We start from the raw sequence: 20,647 nt of genomic DNA, 5'->3' as shown, positions 1-20,647 counted from the left end.
AAGGGAGATGAGGGGAGGAGCAGGCGGGAGCTCGACAACGGGTTATGGGAGTGACCGGACCCGTTTCTCTCCCCCCACCCCCAGCTGTGAGGCGCGACTGGAGATATACCCTTGGGGCAGGAGAAGAGGCCCATAGCAATATAGGCAATGAAGATGTATGATTTTGTATTGCTAACCGCTGATCTCGGCCAATGTATACCTGCCTACCTGCCTGACCCTAACATGGCGCCCGATCTGGATTCCTAGAATGGCGGCTGATCACGAATATCACAACGCTTCTACTAAAGTCTTTTGCTGCTATGTAGTGTTAGTGGCTGACCTTTTCTCTGCCTGAATGACTGCCTGCTGAGAAATCCATCGCTCCATCAAATCTTCGCCAAGATCATTCACCTGTCTCTGGACTCAAGACTTTTTGGTCTCCTCCCGATTCTTTCTCCTATACCATATCCGAACACTTATCCAGCAGCGTGTTGCATGACCCTAAAATTGCTTTCAGTTGCAGTAATATTTACTCCCCTCACTCTGACCTAACATCACCATGCAAAAGCGTCCCTCACCATTGCCCTGCCACTATAAAGGGAAAGTCACATAATTTTACCATTGTTGAGTGGTTCAAACTTACGCAATTACCTGACATCATAATGGTGCCTGCATATCTGGTTCCTGGAAGCTTTGCCACCGAGCACACGATAACCATCCAGCAAGGCTCTACCTGCATCCATTCTACACGAGAGCCCTACAAGTCAGAAGGTGAGCTGCTCATTTAGCAGGACAGATTCTTACCACAGCCCTTACGCCACCAAGGTCTCCAACTACTGAGACATACTGCCTGGACTGACAATGACGATGCCCCATGGGCAAATTCTAAAACCGCGCAATACATCATTATCATTAAATTTACCACCATTGTGTGTGCCAAAGCACTCCTTCTCCCTTTGTTGGGGAGGGATCCAGCATTTATAACCAGAAGTCTCAGAGACCCCCCTGAAAGAGTCCACAGCATCAAGGGAGCCCCACACAGCAGAGGTGTGGGAATGGCGCCCCTTGCCAAAGCACTCCTCCCCTTGCTGGGGAGGGATCCAGTAGTTATGCCCTGGAGTTTCAGAGACCCCTCAGAGAGTCCACAGCGCAAAGGGAACCACACACAGCGGAAGTGTGGGAATGATACCTCTTCCACTGGGATCACAGCACTCCGGACGTCGGGCACTGTTTCTCCTCCTCTCCCGGTTGTGTTTTCCTTCACCCTCCCCCTCCTCTTTCCCTCTCTCATTCTTGGTCTACCTCCCCTGCTCCTCTCTCCCCTTGCCTGCTTTTCTTCCTTACATCTATGTTTTAACGCATGCAACTTCACTCCAGTAATTCATGTAACTCGTAACAATGCACTGAAAACAATGTTCTTTCTCGTGCAAAGCACTCCGATACCTCGGGGTCTAGCCAGTGCTATATAAAACTTTTCAAATGAATAATAAATAAATAAACTGGTCGCACCAGGCAATTGCGGTCACTCACACTGGCGCAAGTTCAGCAATGCCTCAAAGGTAGACTAAAGCACTGCTATGGTTACGCCCCCACCTCCGAGGGCCGCAACCTGTGAATCGGACACCGCAAGCAATGAAATGTGGAACGATCTATGAAGCAAGCCTCGGCGGATCATGCAACCGGTGATTCCGTTCACCACCAAGACGCTTATGCGTGACAAGGCACCATGTTGGAAGATGCCAGATGCCACCTTGGGTTGCAGCTGTCATTTTTAATTGACCAGATACCGCCAGCTGAGCTTGTCTGCCCTGGCAGGTATGGATTCCGCTCAATTGGTTCACAATCGGGGTGGTGCCCCGACACTCCAAACACCTCCAAAGGCACAAAGCCTCCTGGCACTGCACCCAGGATCCCAAGCCACCCTACCTGTTGCAGCACCACATGGTGGTTGTGTTGTCCATGGAACCTGTACCAGCCTCTCCTTGATAGATGGTAGGAAGGTCTTTAATGGGAGACGAATGGCCTGCAACTCCAACTAACTAATATGCATCTAAGGTTCAGCTGAAGAAGAGAGTCCTCTAGTCTGCACCTCTCCCAGATGACCTCTCCAATCTAGCAGTGATACCTCCGTCACCACAGTCTGAGTGGGGAAGGGAGAAGAGTCCTACAGTTGATCAGGTTGCAGTTGAGCAGCCACCACTGCAGATCTTAGGCAATCTCTTTCGAAAACCGAATGTCATCAGACAGGTATCCTTGGTGCTGGGCCAATGGGAACTTCCAAACCCAGGGCAGAGCCATCTGATGAGGAGGAAAAGCAGGATGCAGGAGGATAAAAGGCCAAAAAGTCTCAGACCTGCTCTCACTGAGATCCAGGACCAAGGGTGAAACATTGGGATCATAGCCCAAACGCCCTTGGCTCATTGCAACAAAGCTCCTATAAAAAAACATACGTTTCTGTGAGGGAGACCGGTGTGACTTTAGCTCGGTGACTGAGAAATCCGACAAAGTTGTTAAGTGTGCTACTGTCTTGAGAAGGTCTATGACGGAGTGTGGTGAGCCCACCTTCAACAGCCAGTAGTTGAGGTAGGGTAAGCCTGGAATTCCCCAACACTGCCACCAGAGGGGCAATGGTCTGGCCAAAAGGGAGAAAGGCAAACCTCGAACCACAAGTATGGTCTGTGGGACTGCAGGACAGGCACATGACTGTACACATCATATCCTATGAGTTGCTAACTTCAGACCCCCTGTAAGTCCCTAGTAAATGGTAACTCTGGTACCTAGGGCACTGGGACCGAAAAGGGTCCCCTGGTGACGACTCATCGAGGCCATGCAAACTGCCACTGCAGCCTGCATGCCTTGGTGCAGACAAACTACTACGTCGACATGGCACACTGCCTGTGTGCCATGTCAAAGCAGCACTACCTAAGGTATTGGTAAGTAACCCTTTTAGTAGGCCGCACAAACCCTAAGGCAGGGTGCACTATATGTCAGGTGTGGGCATATCCTCATGAGCAGATAAGCCCCTACAATATTTAAGTCTATTCTTAATATTGTAAGTGCCAGGGAAGCCATAGAAAGTACATGGGCTGGAAATTCGACAACTCAAGTTCCCCAGCCCCATGGCGGCTTCACTGAACCCAGGAGTGTTTGGTACCAAACAACTCCTACAAACAAACCCACACTGATGCTAGAGTTGGATTTATTAAAACATGTACTCAGAGTGTACATCAGAGGTGCCCCCTGAAAACCTGCCAACCCTGGTGTGGTTTGACTGGCTTTAAGCAGCCTGCCATCATCAGACATGTTTCTGGACCCCTGGGTTGAGAGCCCCAGCTCTCTGAGGATAGAAACAAAGCCCATCCTGGGCAGAGGTGTCGCACCTCCTCCCCCAGGATAAGCAGAGTGCTCAAGAGGATAGCTTCAAAGGCCTTGCCGCCTTTATAATGCACCTCAGCCTCTGCTGATAGCAGCAGATGGCAGCCCCCAGTTCAAACACCCACTTTTGGTGGGAGAACCAGTGGGAAAAGTAAGTAAGAAAGTGTGGCGTTCCCACCCTTCGCCAACTCCACCCCTAAGGTGCTGGAGGCAAAGTTAAGCACATTTTTCAGTGACCACTATTTTGAAGATGGTGGGACTTAAACAATCAGGGTGAGGGCTATGGCCCCCTACCACTGGAGGGTGGCATACAAGAGGGTGTAGAAACCCCAGGAACTGACCCATTGGTCCCTACTGCTTACTCTCCTGTAATACCCCTAAATCTAGTATTAAGGTGGGACTCCCAGACCCTCCTGAAATCAGATTCCTGATTACCTACGAAGCCTAGACTCCAAAGAGCCACAACAGCAAGAAAGAGGAAGGACCAGTGACTGACTTGGCACCAGTCCTGTCGCCCTGTCTGCTGCCTTTCGAGCTTGCTACCATAAGTCGACTCATCCCGCAGGCCGAGCAACCTCCAAAACACTGGGAGTACTGCCGTCCTTCAATAAAGATCAAGAACTCCCATGGATAGCGGATCTGTCCAGAAGAAAGCAACTTTAAAGAACCAGAGTTCTGCCCTAAGGAACCGCGAAAGGACCCACATCTGCACCTGACGCCCACAACGAGAGTCCAAGTGGCCCACCGGTCAGGCGAAGGTTCCCCAGCGATTCTGAGCCAGAGTCCACTGTGGGCTGACCCCTGCTGGACTCTACCTCGACGCCTGCAGCCTCATTCCGAAGACTCTCCCTAACCTGCCTAGTAAGCTGTTCCCGATGAAAAAGAAAAGCCCTGCACCCGAAGCCCCTGGGTTTTTGGGAGCTTGAGCAAGGGTGCCCCTATGTTTCCTAGCATCAGAACTTAACTGGGCAGTTGTGGATTTCCTTTGTTCAGTCTCCTACCCAGAGCCTGAAGCCTCTTTTCAAAACCAATCGCCCCATCGATTTGTATTATTGTGGGGGGGTCGACGTTGTGTTGGCACTTTGCACCAGGCTGCCCCTGTGCCGCTGAGGGTGTAAGATTGGTGCTGCCTTGTGGCCCCCGTGCTTATATTAACTCCAGGAGATCGACCCCTGACACCACTTCACTCACTTGTGAGCAGAACACCATCAATCACCCCCAGGCTCCATTGGTTAATGTTGGGCGCCTGACCCAGAATTTAACCTCTGCACCCGGCCGCCCCTGTGCTGCTGGTGGTGCACTCTTGGTACTAATTTGCATCTTGCCTTGTGTTGATCTAAAAGCCCTGTTTGTTGTGTACTTACCTTCAAAACTGCATTCTTGCAATCCAGACTATTTTATAAAATTGTGTACATCTCCTGTTTGAGTCAGATGTCTTATTAGTCACTGTGTGAATAACAAATATCTTAAACTACCCTGTTTCAGACTGAAGGCTGCTCGACCACAGTAGCACAAATAGTGCAGTTTGGGTTTACATTGAGCCCTGTAGACTTCTGGGGGAATCTCTGGACTCTACACAATATAACTAATTATAGGTATATCACATTGAGAGCCAACTTCCTACAATTATCCAGGGCAGCACAAATGATTTTGAATGGTTTGAGTAAGGGAGGTCCTAAATTCTTCTGAGACAGCTGGCAAAATCTTGCTGGTGATGTCCCAGAAGGTATGTGTATATCGCCCCCATAAGCAAACTGTGTTGACCCACCTAAAGGTTAGGTTGGCAGAAGAGAACATTTGTTTGTCAAACACCTCAATCTGTTTCTGCTCCCTATCCAGGGAGTGTCACAGGTAATGAATTAAGATTCACCTTTCTGGTGGAAGCTTGGATCACCAAACTTTTCAGAAGTAGGATGCTGTGTAAGAAAATCAGAATCGCTGGCATCTGGCCATCGGCTTGTTTGCAAGTGGGAAGGAGCCTATCGGGGTGTGGGCTAGGACCTTGATGACTGAGAGTAAGGGATCGAAGGAAGCAATCCCAGGTTGCAGGATTTCTGTTAAGACTTTAGAATAAAATTCAACTGAAGGCAGTTGTAGGTCCAGGACCTCAGCAGCTTGTCAAATTACCACAGCAAAGGGAGCACTGTTTTTCATTGGCGGCCCAATCAGGTTGTGGGGTGAAATCAAGCCTGTACCAAGGAAGCGTAAAATCCACTAGCCTCATGAATCCCATGTTAGAACGGGAAACAAAAAAATGAAGCCACTGAGGATGGCTGAAGTAGTGATACACTGTCTGAATCATGCTGTACGGGTGTGGTACTGGAGTCGGAGCGCAAACTTGGTTGGGTCGTGATGGATTCAGTTCGGGGTCAGATGTCCGAATTCGCACCAGTGATGTCTGGACCAGTATCAAAGAAAAAGGGACTGGTACAGGTCTTGCAGCTGGAATAGTAGTCAGAATTAGAGTTAGTGGAGAACCCAAGACTAATTCTAGGTGTCAGATGGCAATGATGACTGATTTCTCTGGATTCAATCGGACTAGAGGCCACTCTAGATCTTTAGGGTTTAAAGGTAAGCCAGAGGGAGCTAAGAGTGCCTAGAATATGCTGCATGATCTCCTTAAAAGCCTTGACATTTTTTGCAACGTTGCTCATGACCCAAGCAACTGTGACCACATTGGGAACAATTGTAGAATAGGCTCCTCCATGGAGAATAGGCAGTGAGATCGAGTGGCATCTTGATGCCCTTGTGACTTCTTTAGATAGAGTGGCGGGAATGAGGTCACTTCTATTTCTTATTTTCCTCCTCAATTTGGACTTTGACTAACTAGAGGACTTCAACCACAAAGAAGACCTGTCATTCGACTGCTCTCATTAGCGGAAGTGGGTGAGCACAATCGACTTGGAGTGGGACTTACCCTTCTATGTTCAGCAAAGTACAGATCTGCTTCACAGTCCTGGATCCTTGTGTAATGAGTTGTGCCCTGAGCCAAAACACAAAAGGCACACCTCAGGCAGTTCTTTTACTGACAACTGTTTTAACAATCCCAGCTGGCCGGATTGCTGTTGTTTTAGGTGAGGACATTGTTCACTTGCACCATGGCGTTCGATTTGAAAAGTCCCTAAGCTGAAGCAAGCGAGAGCGGAGCTCCTGATCCATGTCGAAGGCGCAGAAAGAAAGGAGCAGTACAATAACATACAAAGTCTAAACACAGAAGGTATCAGAAAGAGGCCACCAAATAATCTGATGTGACTGTAACACTTGTTATTCTTATTATTTTATACAGATTGAAAACGAGTACATAAATTCAATATTCTTACTTTGTGTGCATTACGTGTACCATTCCTTACCAGTGTGAATCATGCTTGAAATATGGACTACAAACTGCTAGGTTTTTATGACTTTTTAGCTTTTTGTTTTTCCATATTATTTTATTATTGCTCTACGGTTCTTATTGTTTATTGCTGCAACACATTTTCATCCTTGAAAAATCCTGAAGATATCCCCCAAGGGACAAAACACAGGTTGGAATTCTTTTTAATGAATACATAGCACTCATCTGTCCAACAACAAACGCTTCATTAAGAAAAATATGAAGAATAATAGACTATCATATCAATGATGCTCGGTAAAAAAAAAAATGCAAAAAGTCTTGATTAGCACTGCGAAAAGGGATCCCCATTGTCCACCTTATGTGAACATAATATTTAGAAATAAAACAAAAACATGTGTTATAGTATTTTCTACTAGCCAATGGCACCAGACTAATAATTCCTATGTAATATTATCCAAGATAAAGTGTTTAGCAATTTTTAAAAAGTACATATTTTCTTTTACTATACATAACAAAGTAGTGGCAGCAAGCATTTACCTTCATACAGAGCACAGTTTTACTGTGGCCCTCAAGGGTGCGTAGAAGCAGACCATTTTGAGCGTCCCGTACACTGATGGTACAGTCATAGGAACCTACTAGCAGTAATCGACGGGAACCCTCCTGCGCTGAGGCTAGACAGCTAACGGCCCGAGGACCATGGCACTCAAATGTGTCCAACTGTTTGCCACTCTGGGAAATAAAATTCAAGCAAAACATTAGATCTACAAAATGAGCTATTTACAAAAATGCAGAGAACCATTGTTGACGCTGTAATTATTGCTAAAGGAACAAATGGTAAGGAAAGAATAGATGTTTGCATTCAGACTGTGAAAAGCAGAACTATTGCTCACTGTATTCTGGAAATGTTCATTTAGGCCTCAACTCTTTAGAATTTGAGAATTAATGTGGAGGCATGGAAAACACATAATCCAGAAGCTTGCATAAGCTCTTCCCAAGCACCACCATCATCATTTGGCCCATGTGTGCCTTACCTTAAGATACTGAATTAATTCAGTGTAAGACCAAATAAGATAAATTATTGGAAGACTGTGATTATTTGACTACATGGAATAAGGAACACCTCAACAATAAATGAATCAGTCCTAGTAGGGTTGGATAATAAGTGCAAAGACAACATCTCCCAATCACAACACTGAGGAGGAGTAACTATAGCACACTTGGAACATGATTTTAATTAAATATTTGTGGATACAAGCAACTGTACTCCAATATAGATATGCCAAACTAGTTTGCAGCAATATGTGCACTCAACAGAGTTACAGGTCTCAAGCCGAAAACTGAGAAAGGGGTTAGATGCCTCACTCACCTTGACGGAGCTAAAGAAAGCAACATCAGCCCAAGACAAAAAAGGTAAACCCCTAGGCCAGAGAGATTGCCCTGGGATTTTATGCCAAATATCACGATTTGGGTGCTCCACAACTGTGGAACTATACAGAGACCTAGAAGAGAAACTTCCTTCCTAATGTACGCTTTTAGCAAGCATGGAATGACTTTAGCACATGGCCCCCGATGCTAGGTCAGGCCATGGTATGTATGTACGTATGTATGTATGTATGTATGTACGTACACACACAGCTGTTGTCTGCAATTCTTTGAACAAGCAGATAGGATTAGTGCATCATGTTTAACATTATCACACATTTCTTTACAGAGTAATGAAGATTCAAAACACGCATAAGCTGATTTACTCAAAATGCTCACCTTAATACTGAAGGTAATGACACAACCATTTGCCAAACCAGCAAAGAGGATTCGCCAACGAGCATGCAGGCATACCACCCGGTCATCAAGCTGGAACTGGTTTGTGCATTCTTGAGTCTAAACAGGAGATCAGTAAACGTTTGAGTCTGAATTTGACTTTCAATATTTTGTTCAAAGCAAAAACTGAGTTCCAGTCTATGTGTAATCAACTATCAGCATATGTGTAACCAACTATAATAAGAATAGTTACAAGCCTCTTCTCACAGGTAATCATGAAGGGTTGATAACCAAAATATATAGGAAGATATTCATAAATCATATGGATGCGAGGCAAAGTGGAGCCTGATCTTTGAGAATTTCAAAATGTAGAACCTCTGATGAAGTTCTTTCTTTAAAGTACTTGATGTTTCTTTTATCTAGTCTATGAGCAACACCTAATCTTAGTGTAGGTGTTACACTGAAGCATCCATGGCAGAGGTTAGAATGTTGAGGAGAACTGCATAACACATTTTAACAACAAGTCTAGGAAGTTAAATGGCTGCACATTTTTCAATTTTTTTTCCATTTTGTTTGGTTTGTAGTTGCTTAGGATTTGGAGGTTTAAGTTTTGGTTCTCCGACAAAGGGGTGATTTTACAGGCTTTAAACAACTTTTAAACACGAAAAATTACTCCATGGTACACTTGTTAATGTCTCTAAAGCAGATGTGAGCAATAAAGAAGTTCATTTGGGATGAGACTGAACAGGTTGTTGCACTCCTCTGGTGTACTGCCTAAAGCTTTGCTACCCTTTTGAGGAGGTTTACATGTATTTTCTCATCTTGAAATTCATTAATTCCACTTCAATCTAGTTATTAATTTAGTAATGATAGTTGCACAAGTACACATAAGCACCATTCCCAGTATCTCATATATTCAAACTGTGCTCCCACCGACAAAGGAATCCATATTTATTACCTACTGGTTTTGTATCTAGCCTAGAGTAGGCTGCATTAAACCCAGAGTCTGGGCATGTGCTATGTTGGGTAAGGGAGGAATCAGAAGGCCTTCAACATGTCATCTCCTAACATAACAGTTCATTGTGTTGCACCCTCTTATTTCTAAAACATCTGACACTGTATAATTCCAAGAACTTCGACTCTTACCCCTTCATCCATCAATCACCTTTAAATTTACTGGTTTGGGAATGCTTTACGTAGGATAAAACAGGTTTTCTTTATTTTAATAAAAAGTTGTTGGTAGACTAGAAATTGTTTGTTGAAACCTCTATGCCCTCACGCAATAATTTCTATGCAAAAGCAGGTCTCCTCCATGTTCACTGTGGTACACAAAATATTCATTATTGAAAGAAGCAACATGGGTTTTTGCCCTTTCCAAGCATAAAAGAAGTGAAGTGCTGCAAACGGACTTTCTTTTTTAATTAATATGAATATTTATTTTCTGTGGCTCAAGTTGAGTGTGGTCACTGAATGCCGTGTTGACAGAAATGTTAGTTGTAACAACATAGTGAAAACTGCCAGCAGCATTTTGACAGGGAGTCTCTGGCATCAGAAGAGCAATCCTTTGTTAGTGTGAATAAATGCGAAGTAAATACCTGATCATTAAGAAAGCCACAGTGCCATCGCAGCTTTCTTTGTGATCACGCTAAAAGCATTTTAATCACTAATTAAGTAGATTCTGCATGTAATTTTTCCCAGAAAGTGTAGTTTTAGTACAACATTTCAAGCGGGACAGTGAGCAGAATCTGGGAAATATTGGAGGAGATTTCAGTTTATAGGAGGGATCTTAAAAGGAGTATTTTGTAATTTTGATTCTTCTACCCTACAGCAAAAAAATAAAACACTGGACGAATTCTTGCTAGTTATGGGTTCGTATGTGGTACTACATCTACTGTCTAATCTTAGGGTAGATTGATGTATATCTAGTGAACAGTCTTTGAAAATGTTGCAAACATATATGGCATAGCTTGCGTAGCACCTAATAGGAAAAACTAGACTGTCTGATGAGTTAATTGTCTCCTCCCACAGCAATTTCCAAAACGTTGAGCCACTTTACAAAACGTCATACATAAAGAATACTCTGGATGTGTAGACTAGATTTCTAGAGAAGGTAGTGCCAATTCCAAGACGGTTAGAAAATGACCCTTTTTTCTGGAGAAAAAAACGGGCGGATTTCGTGACTGGTTTGTGACTTTCACCTAAAGTTGATAAACCCACATTTTCTGTTCCCTGACAAATTTGGAGTGAGATGTCCTTGACCCCAGCTCTCACTCTGCTCAAATAGGCACTATCGTCTCACTGGAAGGTTTGGTTGAATGCTATGCTCTTTCCCCAATACCATTTATTACTGGTATTATGACCAGTCATAGAAAGTGTTTTGCAAATTGTTTTTAACTTTGATTCCGTATGGTGAATCAGTGTAATTATGTCAACATTCGATCTTGAAATAATAGCTGCAAATTGAAATTCCCATAAGGCACACGTGGCAAGCAAGAATATAAATACTGCTGTATATGGAGTAGTGCAGGAAGTGGAACTGGGCATGAACTGTTGCAGAAGGTCTTTCTCAGAGGGAGGGGATATTGGTCAGAACCCACACAATGTGCAAAGTTTTCACCAGGCACAGCAGCAGGCCATCCTCATGGTCTCAGAGGAACATAACAATTGAGGGCAAAAACTGTGTCCTGTGCCAAAAGCCTCCAGGCACTGTCCCTGACAAGAGCCGTATAGGACAGCTAGCATGCTACTGTGTGCAGTTCTGATCTTTGCCAAGGAGGTAGTGGTGTCAATGGTACTTGGCGTATGACTATCTGTTATCCCATTGTTTTGTAGTTATCACTGCAAGCCTTGCTTAATTAAGGCTGGTCTATTTCTCAAGCAGAACCCTAAAATTGCAGATTTCCGATTAGCTAGTCAATCATAATTCCTCTTCTACCAAATACAGTGCTAACACCCTCTCACATGACATCACAGATAACGGTACAAATAATATAATGTGGCTACAAAAGTGAAATCATTCTTTCTCTCAACAAAGAAACTATTTAAAACCAAAAAATCATGCTAGGGTTGGGAAAACCCTTGGTACCAGAAGGCAGTGTCTCTTGACGCACTGTCTCTAACCTGCAGCTTTCATTAGGTATGAAGAAAACCTACTGATCCATGTGCCATGAATACAACAAAAGATATATGGCAGATATAAAGTTTAAAGAGTTGTTGCAAACTGCTTCTTGATACAAATTAAAGGGGTACAGTGGGCATTTTCTTCAATTAGATTCAGAACTGCAACAACAATAAATGGCTCACAATGTATTACTGCCAAGCATCCCTAGATCTTTATGAATCTGGTCTACATACACTAAGTACAGATGGTGGAACACACAACCTTGTCTGCCCAGCACCCAATCCACTCAACTGCATACTGGTAAATTCAGTGCATGGTAACACTTTCAATAAACAATCTTGTCACCTTGGTTGCTGCTGCCAGTTCTGAGCATCTCTAGAGATATTCTCAACTGAAGGACAACTATCCTGAAACTAGAGCTTAACATGTCAATTTAGAGGTGGTGGAAAAGCTGCTTAACAAGCTTCTCCCCGGGCGCAATCCTAATTTACTTGTCATTCCATTGCTTTTTTTAAGGGGACCGCTTTTTTTGCAGTAATTCTGTATTATGTATAATTACCTAAGTCCTTGTTATACCAAAAAAATCCAAATTATTACACATTTTTTTTTAAAAAACACCCAAAAAACACACCTAGAGCTTAGCTCCAACTGATTGTTTTTTCTTTCACCAAAAAAGCAAAGCTATCCACACAGTTCCACAAGACACAATTCAACTCCACATATTTCCAATCTACACACATAATTCAACACCAAACCGAATAGTTCAACTCAACATAATTACACAACACACCACATACATTCAATCCTCACCATAGAATTCCACATCATGCCATAAATTCAACAACATAACACATAATTAAAATCCACTACATACCACTCCAAAACACAAAATACCATTGCACATAATCCCACTCCATAACACATAATACCACTCCATATAATTCTAATAGACCCCATACCACATATTTACTATCTACATAATTTCACTGCACACCATCCCACATAATTACACTACACAAATACACTCCACACCACAGAATTCCACGCTTAACAATTCAAATCCAAACCACAGAATTCTATTAGAAACAACATACATACACTTCATAACACATAGGTATAATAAATACATTCTCATTTACAACACCAATAGCTCTAACTCAAGCAAATGCGAGACCTATTGCATTTCTAGGGTTTTGTTTTGTTTGGCTAATGGGTGTGCGTGAAGCCAGATCATTCTGGCTTCCGCTACCGCCCACTTTGTGTAAGTGCTAGCTCTCTGATTATTTTATCCTTTCATCTTGCGGTTATGTATTCCAGTGGAATATGTGTAATATTATTTGCATGTTTTTATTGTGGTGTGATTGCAGGTTTACCTTTTCCCTAGGAAAAGGGGCAGTGCTTGTGTGTTCCACATTTTTTTGTGGTATATATATGTATTTTTTACAAAATAAAAAGAATATCAATATCTGTAATGTAATGCGTTGTTTATGCATTTTGTAATATGTATTCTTTTATTTATGAACTTTGTAGTTGAATACATGTGACATCATAATGAAATGTCACCTGCTATTAGAATTGATGCGTGTAGCAATCCCTTTTTTTTCTTTATAATGTACTTATGCAACATTTTGGGTTAAAGAACTGTGTCCTGAGATTTCTTTTTTTAAATCACACCTTTATTTAATTATTTATCATAAGTTTTCTCCTTCACTGGGGAGGAAGGATAGTAGTATGTGAATCTAGAAGAGTTCGAGCTGCAAAACTATCGTTACTGGTAGGTAAATGGTTTCTTTTGGAGCATGGGCGTCTTCTAGATTCCCTTACTATGCATCGATTATGTAGCGGCATTTGCCCACTGTTGAGGAGGGAGTGACATTTCCGTTGTTCTAACAGAAAATAATAGTGTGTGGTTTACCCCTTGTTATCTTTGAGAAAGCATGTGTTCTCCACTATGTTTAAATAGTATGTATCCACATTACAGATAGATACATAAAAAACACATCCGTACACCTACCTAGGTATGTAAGTGTGTGTAAATATCTATAGGAGTGACTGTGAAACCTTTTATTTTGTGGTTACCGGTTAGCTGTTAACCAGATTTAAGTGGAAAGTCCTCTGTTCTCTTAGCCTATTCTTCATTATTTAGGGTTGGAATATGCTACTTACCAGTATGCATCTGTTCTTGGCATGTAGGGCTGCTGACATTTATATCTATGCATAGATCGCCGCCTAGTGTTGGGTCCGGATGATTGCACATTGTTGTCCTGGAAGAGTCTTCGAAGTATCACGAGATAGGTGGCTCCTCCCTTGGACTACAGTGCGCATGGGCATCCTCTCCATCTTCAGATTGTTTTTCGCCATTGCGGCAGAGATGGAGTGTAATACAGTAAGTGATGACCATGCCTGAGAATGATTGTGAGTGCTACAGCTGCGACAGGCACCGGGGAGGAGGGCGGGCGATATAAATGTCAGCAGCCCTACATGCCAAGAACAGATGCATACTGGTAAGTAGCATATTCCGTTCGAGGCATGTGGGCTGCTGAATTTATATCTATGCATAGAATAAATAGCAGTATCCTCCTTATCGGCGGTTGCCCGTGCCAGCTGCAGCAGTCTGAAAAAGAGCTCTAAGAACAGCCTGACCTACAGCAGCTTGCTGCTTGGAGTGTACATCCACGCAGTAGTGTTTGGTGAATGTGTGTATGGTAGTCCATGTGGCTGCTCTATATATCATCTAGGGGAATGTTACCTAGGAAAGCCATGGATGCCCCTAACTTGCGCGTGGAATGCGCTCTTGGGGGAATTGTTAATGTGCGTTTTGCTTTTTGATAACAGATTTTTATGCACTTAACTATCCATCTGGCTATACCTGACTTTGAAATGGGGTTGCCTTTGTGTTGTGGAGAGAAGGCAACAAACAGTTGCTTAGTCTTCCTGAAATCCTTAGTCCTGTCTATGTAATACAGGAGAGCTCTTTTGACATCTAGCGTGTGCAGTGCTCTGTCTGATTCGGGAAGAAAACAGGCAGTTCTATGGTTTGGTTAATGTGGAACTGCAACACCACCTTTGGCATGAATTTCGGGTTGGTACGCAGCACCACCCGATTAGCATGAATTTGTATGAATGGCTCTTGGATAGTTAGAGCTTGAAGCTCACTAACTCTCCTTAACGATGTGATTGCCACTCGAAAAGCCATTGTCCATGTTAGAAACTGTATCTCACAAGAGTGAAGAGGTTCAAAGGGTGGTCCCATTAGTCTGGTGAGAACTATGTTTAGATTCCAGACAGGCGAAGGAGGGTGTCTGGGAGGAATCACTCTTTTGAGTCCTTCCATAAAACCTTTAATGGCTGGCACTCTAAAAAGAGAAAGATGCTGTCTATTTTGAAGATAAGCTGCCAGTGCGGCCAAATGTATCCTAATGGAACTGTATGCTAGATTACATTTGTATAGATGCAACAAATAACATATAATGTGTTGCGTGGACGCATCTAGCGGATTTATGTCATTAGTAGAACAGTAAATGACAAATCGCTTCCATTTGGCCGCGTGGCACATGCCCTGGTTGTAGGCCTTCTTGCCTCCTTGATGATGTCCATACAGTCAGGGGGCAAGTTGAGGTAGCCAAACTCTATGACCTCAGGAGCCATATCGCAAGGTTTAACTGTTGCGGATCTGGGTGCTGAATGTCTCCACGGTTCTGAGTGAGGAGACTGGGCTTGAGGTGCAGCCGTTGGTGAGACACCACTGAAAGTTCTAGGAACGTGGTGTACCACGCTTGCCGTGCCCACGTTGGAGCAACTAGGATGAGCGTCATGGAGTGCTGCCTGAGTTTGCGTGCCACTAGCGGTATGAGCGGTGCTGGAGGAAAAGCGTACGCAAATCTGCCTGACCAGTTCATCCATATCGCATTGCCCTGAGACTGCGGGTGTGGGAACCTGGCGGCGAAGGTGTGGCATTTTGCGTTTTCCTTTGTGGCGAACAGGTCTATCTCTGGTTGACCCCACTGCTGGAAATATGGTTGGAGCACTGAGGGGTGTATCTCCCACTCGTGCATCTGGTGGCTGTGCCTGCTGAGCAGGTCCGCCATCTGGTTTTCCTTGCCTGGAAGATGTTCCGCCATGAGGAATATGTTCCTTTGAATGGCCCACTTCCACATGCTCTGGGCTAGATGAGACAATTGTGGAGAGTGTGTGCCCCCCTGCTTCCGGATGTAATACATGGCAGTCATGTTGTCCGTCCAGATAAGCACGACTTTGTTGCACAGATGCAGCCTGAAGGCCTTTAGTGCCATGAAAATTGCCATGAGCTCCAACAGGTTGATGTGCATCTTTTGCTGCTGCGCCGTCCATAGTCCCTGCACTGTATAATGGAGGACATGCGCTCCCCAACCCTGGAGAGAGGCGTCCGTCGTCAGCCCAATCTGTGGTACAGGCTCTTGGAACGGTCGTCCCCTGCAAAGGTTTTGTGTGTTCCACCATGCAGAGAGTTGTATGCACGACCAGTCACCAACACTAGGTGTTTTAGATGCCCTTGAGCCTGGTTCCACTGTCGTGCTAGGCATTCCTGAAGCGGACGCATGTGTAGCCTTGCGTGAGGGACTATAAAGATGCAGGAGGCCATCATACCTATCAGTCTTAGGAAAACTTGAGCTGGGAGCGAGTGTTGTGGCTTGAACTTCTGAATGAGCAATTGCATGCTGTTGATCCTGGCTGCGTTTGGGTGCGCTGTCGCCGTTAGAGTGTTGAGTGTCGCACCCAAGTATTGTTGCACCTGTGCGGGTTAAAGGTGTGATTTTGGGTAATTGAGCGAAAATCCTAGACTGTGTAGGAGTTGAATTGTGCAGGACATGTGGCTGGCACATTGCGGGCTGACTTTGCTTGAACGAGCCAGTCGTCCAGATAAGGATAGACGTGAACGTGTTGTCTCCGAAGGTGCGCCGCCACTGTTGCTAAGCACTTCGTGAACACCCTGGGGGCAGTAGTGACCCCGAAAGGCAGGACCTTGAACTGGTAATGCTGGTTGTTTATAGTGAACCTGAGATATTTCCTGTGTCCTGGGTGAACGGGAATGTGGAAATATGCGTCTTTTAGGTCTAGGGTCGCTAGGAAGTCTCCCTGACTGAGCAACGGTAGAACTTGTTGTAAAGTGAGCATGTGAAAATGTTCTGACAAGATGTATTGGTTTAGGGGTCTGAGGTCTAGAATGGGCCTGAGAGACCCGTCCTTTTTTGGGATTAAGAAGTACAGCGAGTACACCCCTGTACCCCGCTGATCTAAAGGCACGAGTTCTATGGCCCCTTTTTGCAGCAGGCAGAGGACTTCCTGCTGCAATAAGTGCATGTGCTCTGCAGACATAGGACGGTGCCTTGGGGGTATGTTGGGTGGAGTGGAGATTAGTTCTAGACAATAGCCGTGGTGTATAATGTCTTTCACCCACCTGTCTGTGGTTATGCTTTCCCAGACTGGCAGGAACTGCTGGAGTCTTCCCCCTACCGGTGTTATATGGTCGTGGGGCAGTGACAAGACGTCACTGTTTATTGGAAGCGGAGGATCTGGTATTATTATTTCCGCGTCCTTTGCACTTGGTGCTGTTTCCACGATAGCCACCCCTATTGTTTTTGTTATAGGTGGTCTGCGAGCCCCCTCTGTTGTATTGGGCTTGCTGTGATGCTTGACCTCTGGAGGCTCCCCTGTTACCGGAGCGACTAAAGGTACTGCCCCTGAACTGTTGTGACTGCAGAGCCCCCATGGATTTTGCGGTCTCAGTGTCTTTCTTAATTTTCTCAAGGGTTGTGTCTACATCAGGGCCAAAAAGAAAATCAGGGTTAACCGGCTGGTTGAGTAAAGTAGTTTGTATCTCTGGCTTAAAACCAGAGATGCGTAGCCAGGCATGCCTTCTAAGCATCACAATTGTGTTTATGGCCCTAGCTGCCGTGTCTGCTGCATCTAGCGCACACTTGATGGACGCATTGGAGATTAATTTCCCTTCCTGTATTAGCATTTCTGCTCCCTCCTTATAAGTCTCAGGCAGGTGTTGCAGTAGCTGCTCTAACGTGTCGTAGTGTGCCCTATCATATCTGGCTAATAGGGCTTGTGTGTTGGAGATCCTCCAAATATTTGCTGCTTGAGCCGCTACTCGCTTGCCAGATGCTTCAAAGATTTTGGATTCTTTGTCCGGAGGGGGAGCAGGCCGGTACTTCTTTTCAATCCTTGGGTTTACAACCCGTGCCCTTGTGGTCTCCTTGAAGATGTCAGTAGCGTGTTTAAGGACACCTTTTAGCATAGCCAATGTTTTTACTGATCTTTCTGAAGCTAAGAAAGTATCAAACAAAAAATCCTCCTCTACCGGGTCAGCATGCATGTCCACATCATGGTTTTTGGCTGCCCTTTCAATTAAAGCATTAAACGCAGCAGTATCTTCAGTAGGCGAGGTTTTGATGGTATAGAATTGAGTGTCATGTGTGGTCTGTGGCTCACCAGGGTCAACAGGGTCAGACCAAGCTTGCTGTTCATCCTGATCAGTGTCAGCAGGATAATTGAACTCATCTTCATTGTATCCCTCCCCTATATCTTCATAGGTGCGTGTGGGTGAATAGGAATAGTCCTGTTCATGGGACTCCACAGGCTCAGAGAGAACAGGCGACGTTTCTGAGTCTCTTTTTCTCTTTAAAGGGATTTTGTATGACTCCAAAGGTCTTTCTGGAGCTATTTTCCGTTTATAAATGGTGAGTCGACCTGTATCCGAGTCGATGAACAGTTTAAATTGATTGTCATAGGAGGGTGGTTGGTAAATGACATCCTCTTCAGTGGACTGACGCCTGGAAAGTGTCGACACTTTTTTGGTAGTGTCGGTGCTTGTTTGTGGTTCGACGTTTTTTGGTCGAGCGGTTGGGGTAGTCCATATTTAATAGGCTGCGAAAGCAGTGGAGACGAGCCGACCGGTTTTGAGGATGCCGCCGTCTTTGATCCGACCAACTTTTTAGGATCACTTGGCTGCTGGCGGACTTGCGTCGATTTGAGCTGTCGGTGCGCAACAGGTACGCCCTTTTGCTTCGACGCGACGTGCTCTTTCGGGTCGGGTGCGCTCTTCGACTCGAAGGCCTTGCTGGAGATTGACGCCGAGGCTGGAAGTTTCGGATCAACATTCTTTTTAGCTTTGAGTCCTTTGCCGGTGTCGCCAGCTTTGGGCGTGGACGTCGACAGCGTCAGCGCGACATGCTTGACGGCAGAGACAGTCTTCGGCGTCCCCTGTTTCGGGTCGACGCCTTGTGACCCCGAAGGGATAACAACACTTTTAGATGGCTTTGGAGCCGACAAATCCGAAGTTGTCGAGCCTAGGACTGACGTCATCAGTTTCGGTTTCGATACAGGTGCTTTCGGTTTTGCCGCTGAAAGTGGCTGATTGATCAATGGCTCCGTAGAAGTATTCTTAGCCGGGCCTGGACGCGGGGCTATAGAATGCGGGTAAAGATCTTGGCTAAGGCCTTCCGGCGATGCCTCGACCTGAGCCGTAGAGAGTGTAGTGTCGGTATCGGGCCCCACGAGTGCGGAAGGGCCTTGCTCATCGCTTGAGTCGTCATCGACGGCTCCGATGGCGTCTGCGTCGTCTCCTACCTCGACTATGTCTTCTCCATGGACGTAGTCCTGTTCTTCGTCGACACTATAGTGAGATCCGTGCTCTGATGCAGGGTCCGACCGCTGGTCCGGATCCTCTTGATCGTCGCCCTCGACGACGTCTGCCTCGAAGATATCTTCTGGATCTGGCGCTGTTTGCTGGGCCGACTGCCTCGCAGCGCGTCGAAGCCGAAGTGTTTTCTTCGACCGGAACTTGGAACAGGCCATGCAACTGGCCTCGTCGTGGTCCGGGGATAGGCACTTGTTGCACACCGGGTGCACATCGATGTGAGGGTGTTTGGAGTTGCAGACGGGGTATCTCTTGAACGGGCTCCGTTCCATCGTCGACGCTCGTCGGGCCCTAGTTGTCGAAGGTAAAACGACCTCCGATGTCCTGTTCGAAGAACTGGATGAAGTATTGGGCACCGAACGAGAGACAATACCGACGCCCCGAAGGCCTTTTGGCCTCGTGAAAGTATTTAAAGTATATTCCGAACTGGAGTCGAGAAGGTACATCCGAACCCAATGGCGGAAAAAAACAATCCGAAGATGGAGAGGATGCCCATGCGCACTGTAGTCCAAGAGAGGAGCCACCTATCTCGTGATACTTCGAAGACTCTTCCAGGACAACAATGTGCAATCATCCGGACCCAACACTAGGCGACGATCGATGCATAGATATAAATTCAGCAGCCCACATGCCTCGAACATTTTATTTTGTGTGCGCTCATTTATTATATGATTTATAGCTATATCCGAGGATTTAGAGGCCCTTGATTTTACGGTTACCAACCACTAGATCGTTGTTTAGTAAACCAGAGAATGTATGTAGTTTTGGTGATTTAATCGGCCAATCCTTAATGCTTTGTGTAGATATGGATTAAGGTTTACTGGGTGCTTTGTTGTTTTTATGTACGTATGTCCTTTTTTCTTTGAAGCTATGCGGATGCTGCTGACGTGCTGTAGTCAGTTCTTTCTATCTAGGTTTATGGTTTTCCTGTAACATGGAAACTATGGTATGATTATGTTAGTTGTATGTTTATACGTAAAACCCCAAGACAAGCTGTGCTTCACCTTGTCCTATGGTCAATGTCTCTGTATAGTAAGCTTGATATCAGGGAACCTTTGTCTATACAGATATGGATTATGTGACTTACCCAGTAAGCATCTGTTCTTGGCATGTAGTGCTGTACATTAATATGATTTCCATAAGTCTGCCATCTAGTGTTGGACTTGGATAATTACAAGTTGTTTTTCTTCAAATAATTATTTTCGAGTCACAAGGTTATGTGACTCCTCCTTTTGGTAACAGTACGCATGTGCTCGGACTCCATTGTTAGAATGTTTTCACGCAGGCGGGTGAGAATGGAGTTAGAATCAGTGTAAGTAATGTGATGTCCATGCAAGTAATGTAGATTAAAGACAACAGCCAAGCACACAGGCATCCGAAGAGGAGGGAGGGTGCA

At 45.0% G+C, this 20,647-nt stretch overlaps 1 protein-coding gene across 4 annotated transcripts in view; it reads right to left on the bottom strand.

The window, feature by feature from the left end:
* The window catches only part of ZNF106 (zinc finger protein 106), a 395,360-nt gene that overhangs the window by 78,813 nt on the left and 295,900 nt on the right, over positions 1-20,647 (bottom strand). For all 4 annotated transcript variants that reach the window (XM_078659625.1, XM_078659628.1, XM_078659626.1 and 1 more), the window contains 2 exons: positions 8,450-8,566; positions 7,226-7,417 (listed from right to left, as the gene is read on the bottom strand). In XM_078659625.1, coding sequence (XP_078515751.1) covers positions 7,226-7,417; positions 8,450-8,566 — 309 coding nt within the window. The remainder of the gene's footprint in view (positions 1-7,225; positions 7,418-8,449; positions 8,567-20,647) is intronic.

The sequence above is a fragment of the Lissotriton helveticus genome, chromosome 9 (genome assembly GCF_964261635.1).
Source record: "Lissotriton helveticus chromosome 9, aLisHel1.1, whole genome shotgun sequence".
Taxonomy (NCBI): domain Eukaryota; kingdom Metazoa; phylum Chordata; class Amphibia; order Caudata; family Salamandridae; genus Lissotriton; species Lissotriton helveticus.
The sequence above is the reverse complement of the archived record's forward strand: the minus strand, read 5'-3'. Positions and strand labels throughout refer to the sequence as shown.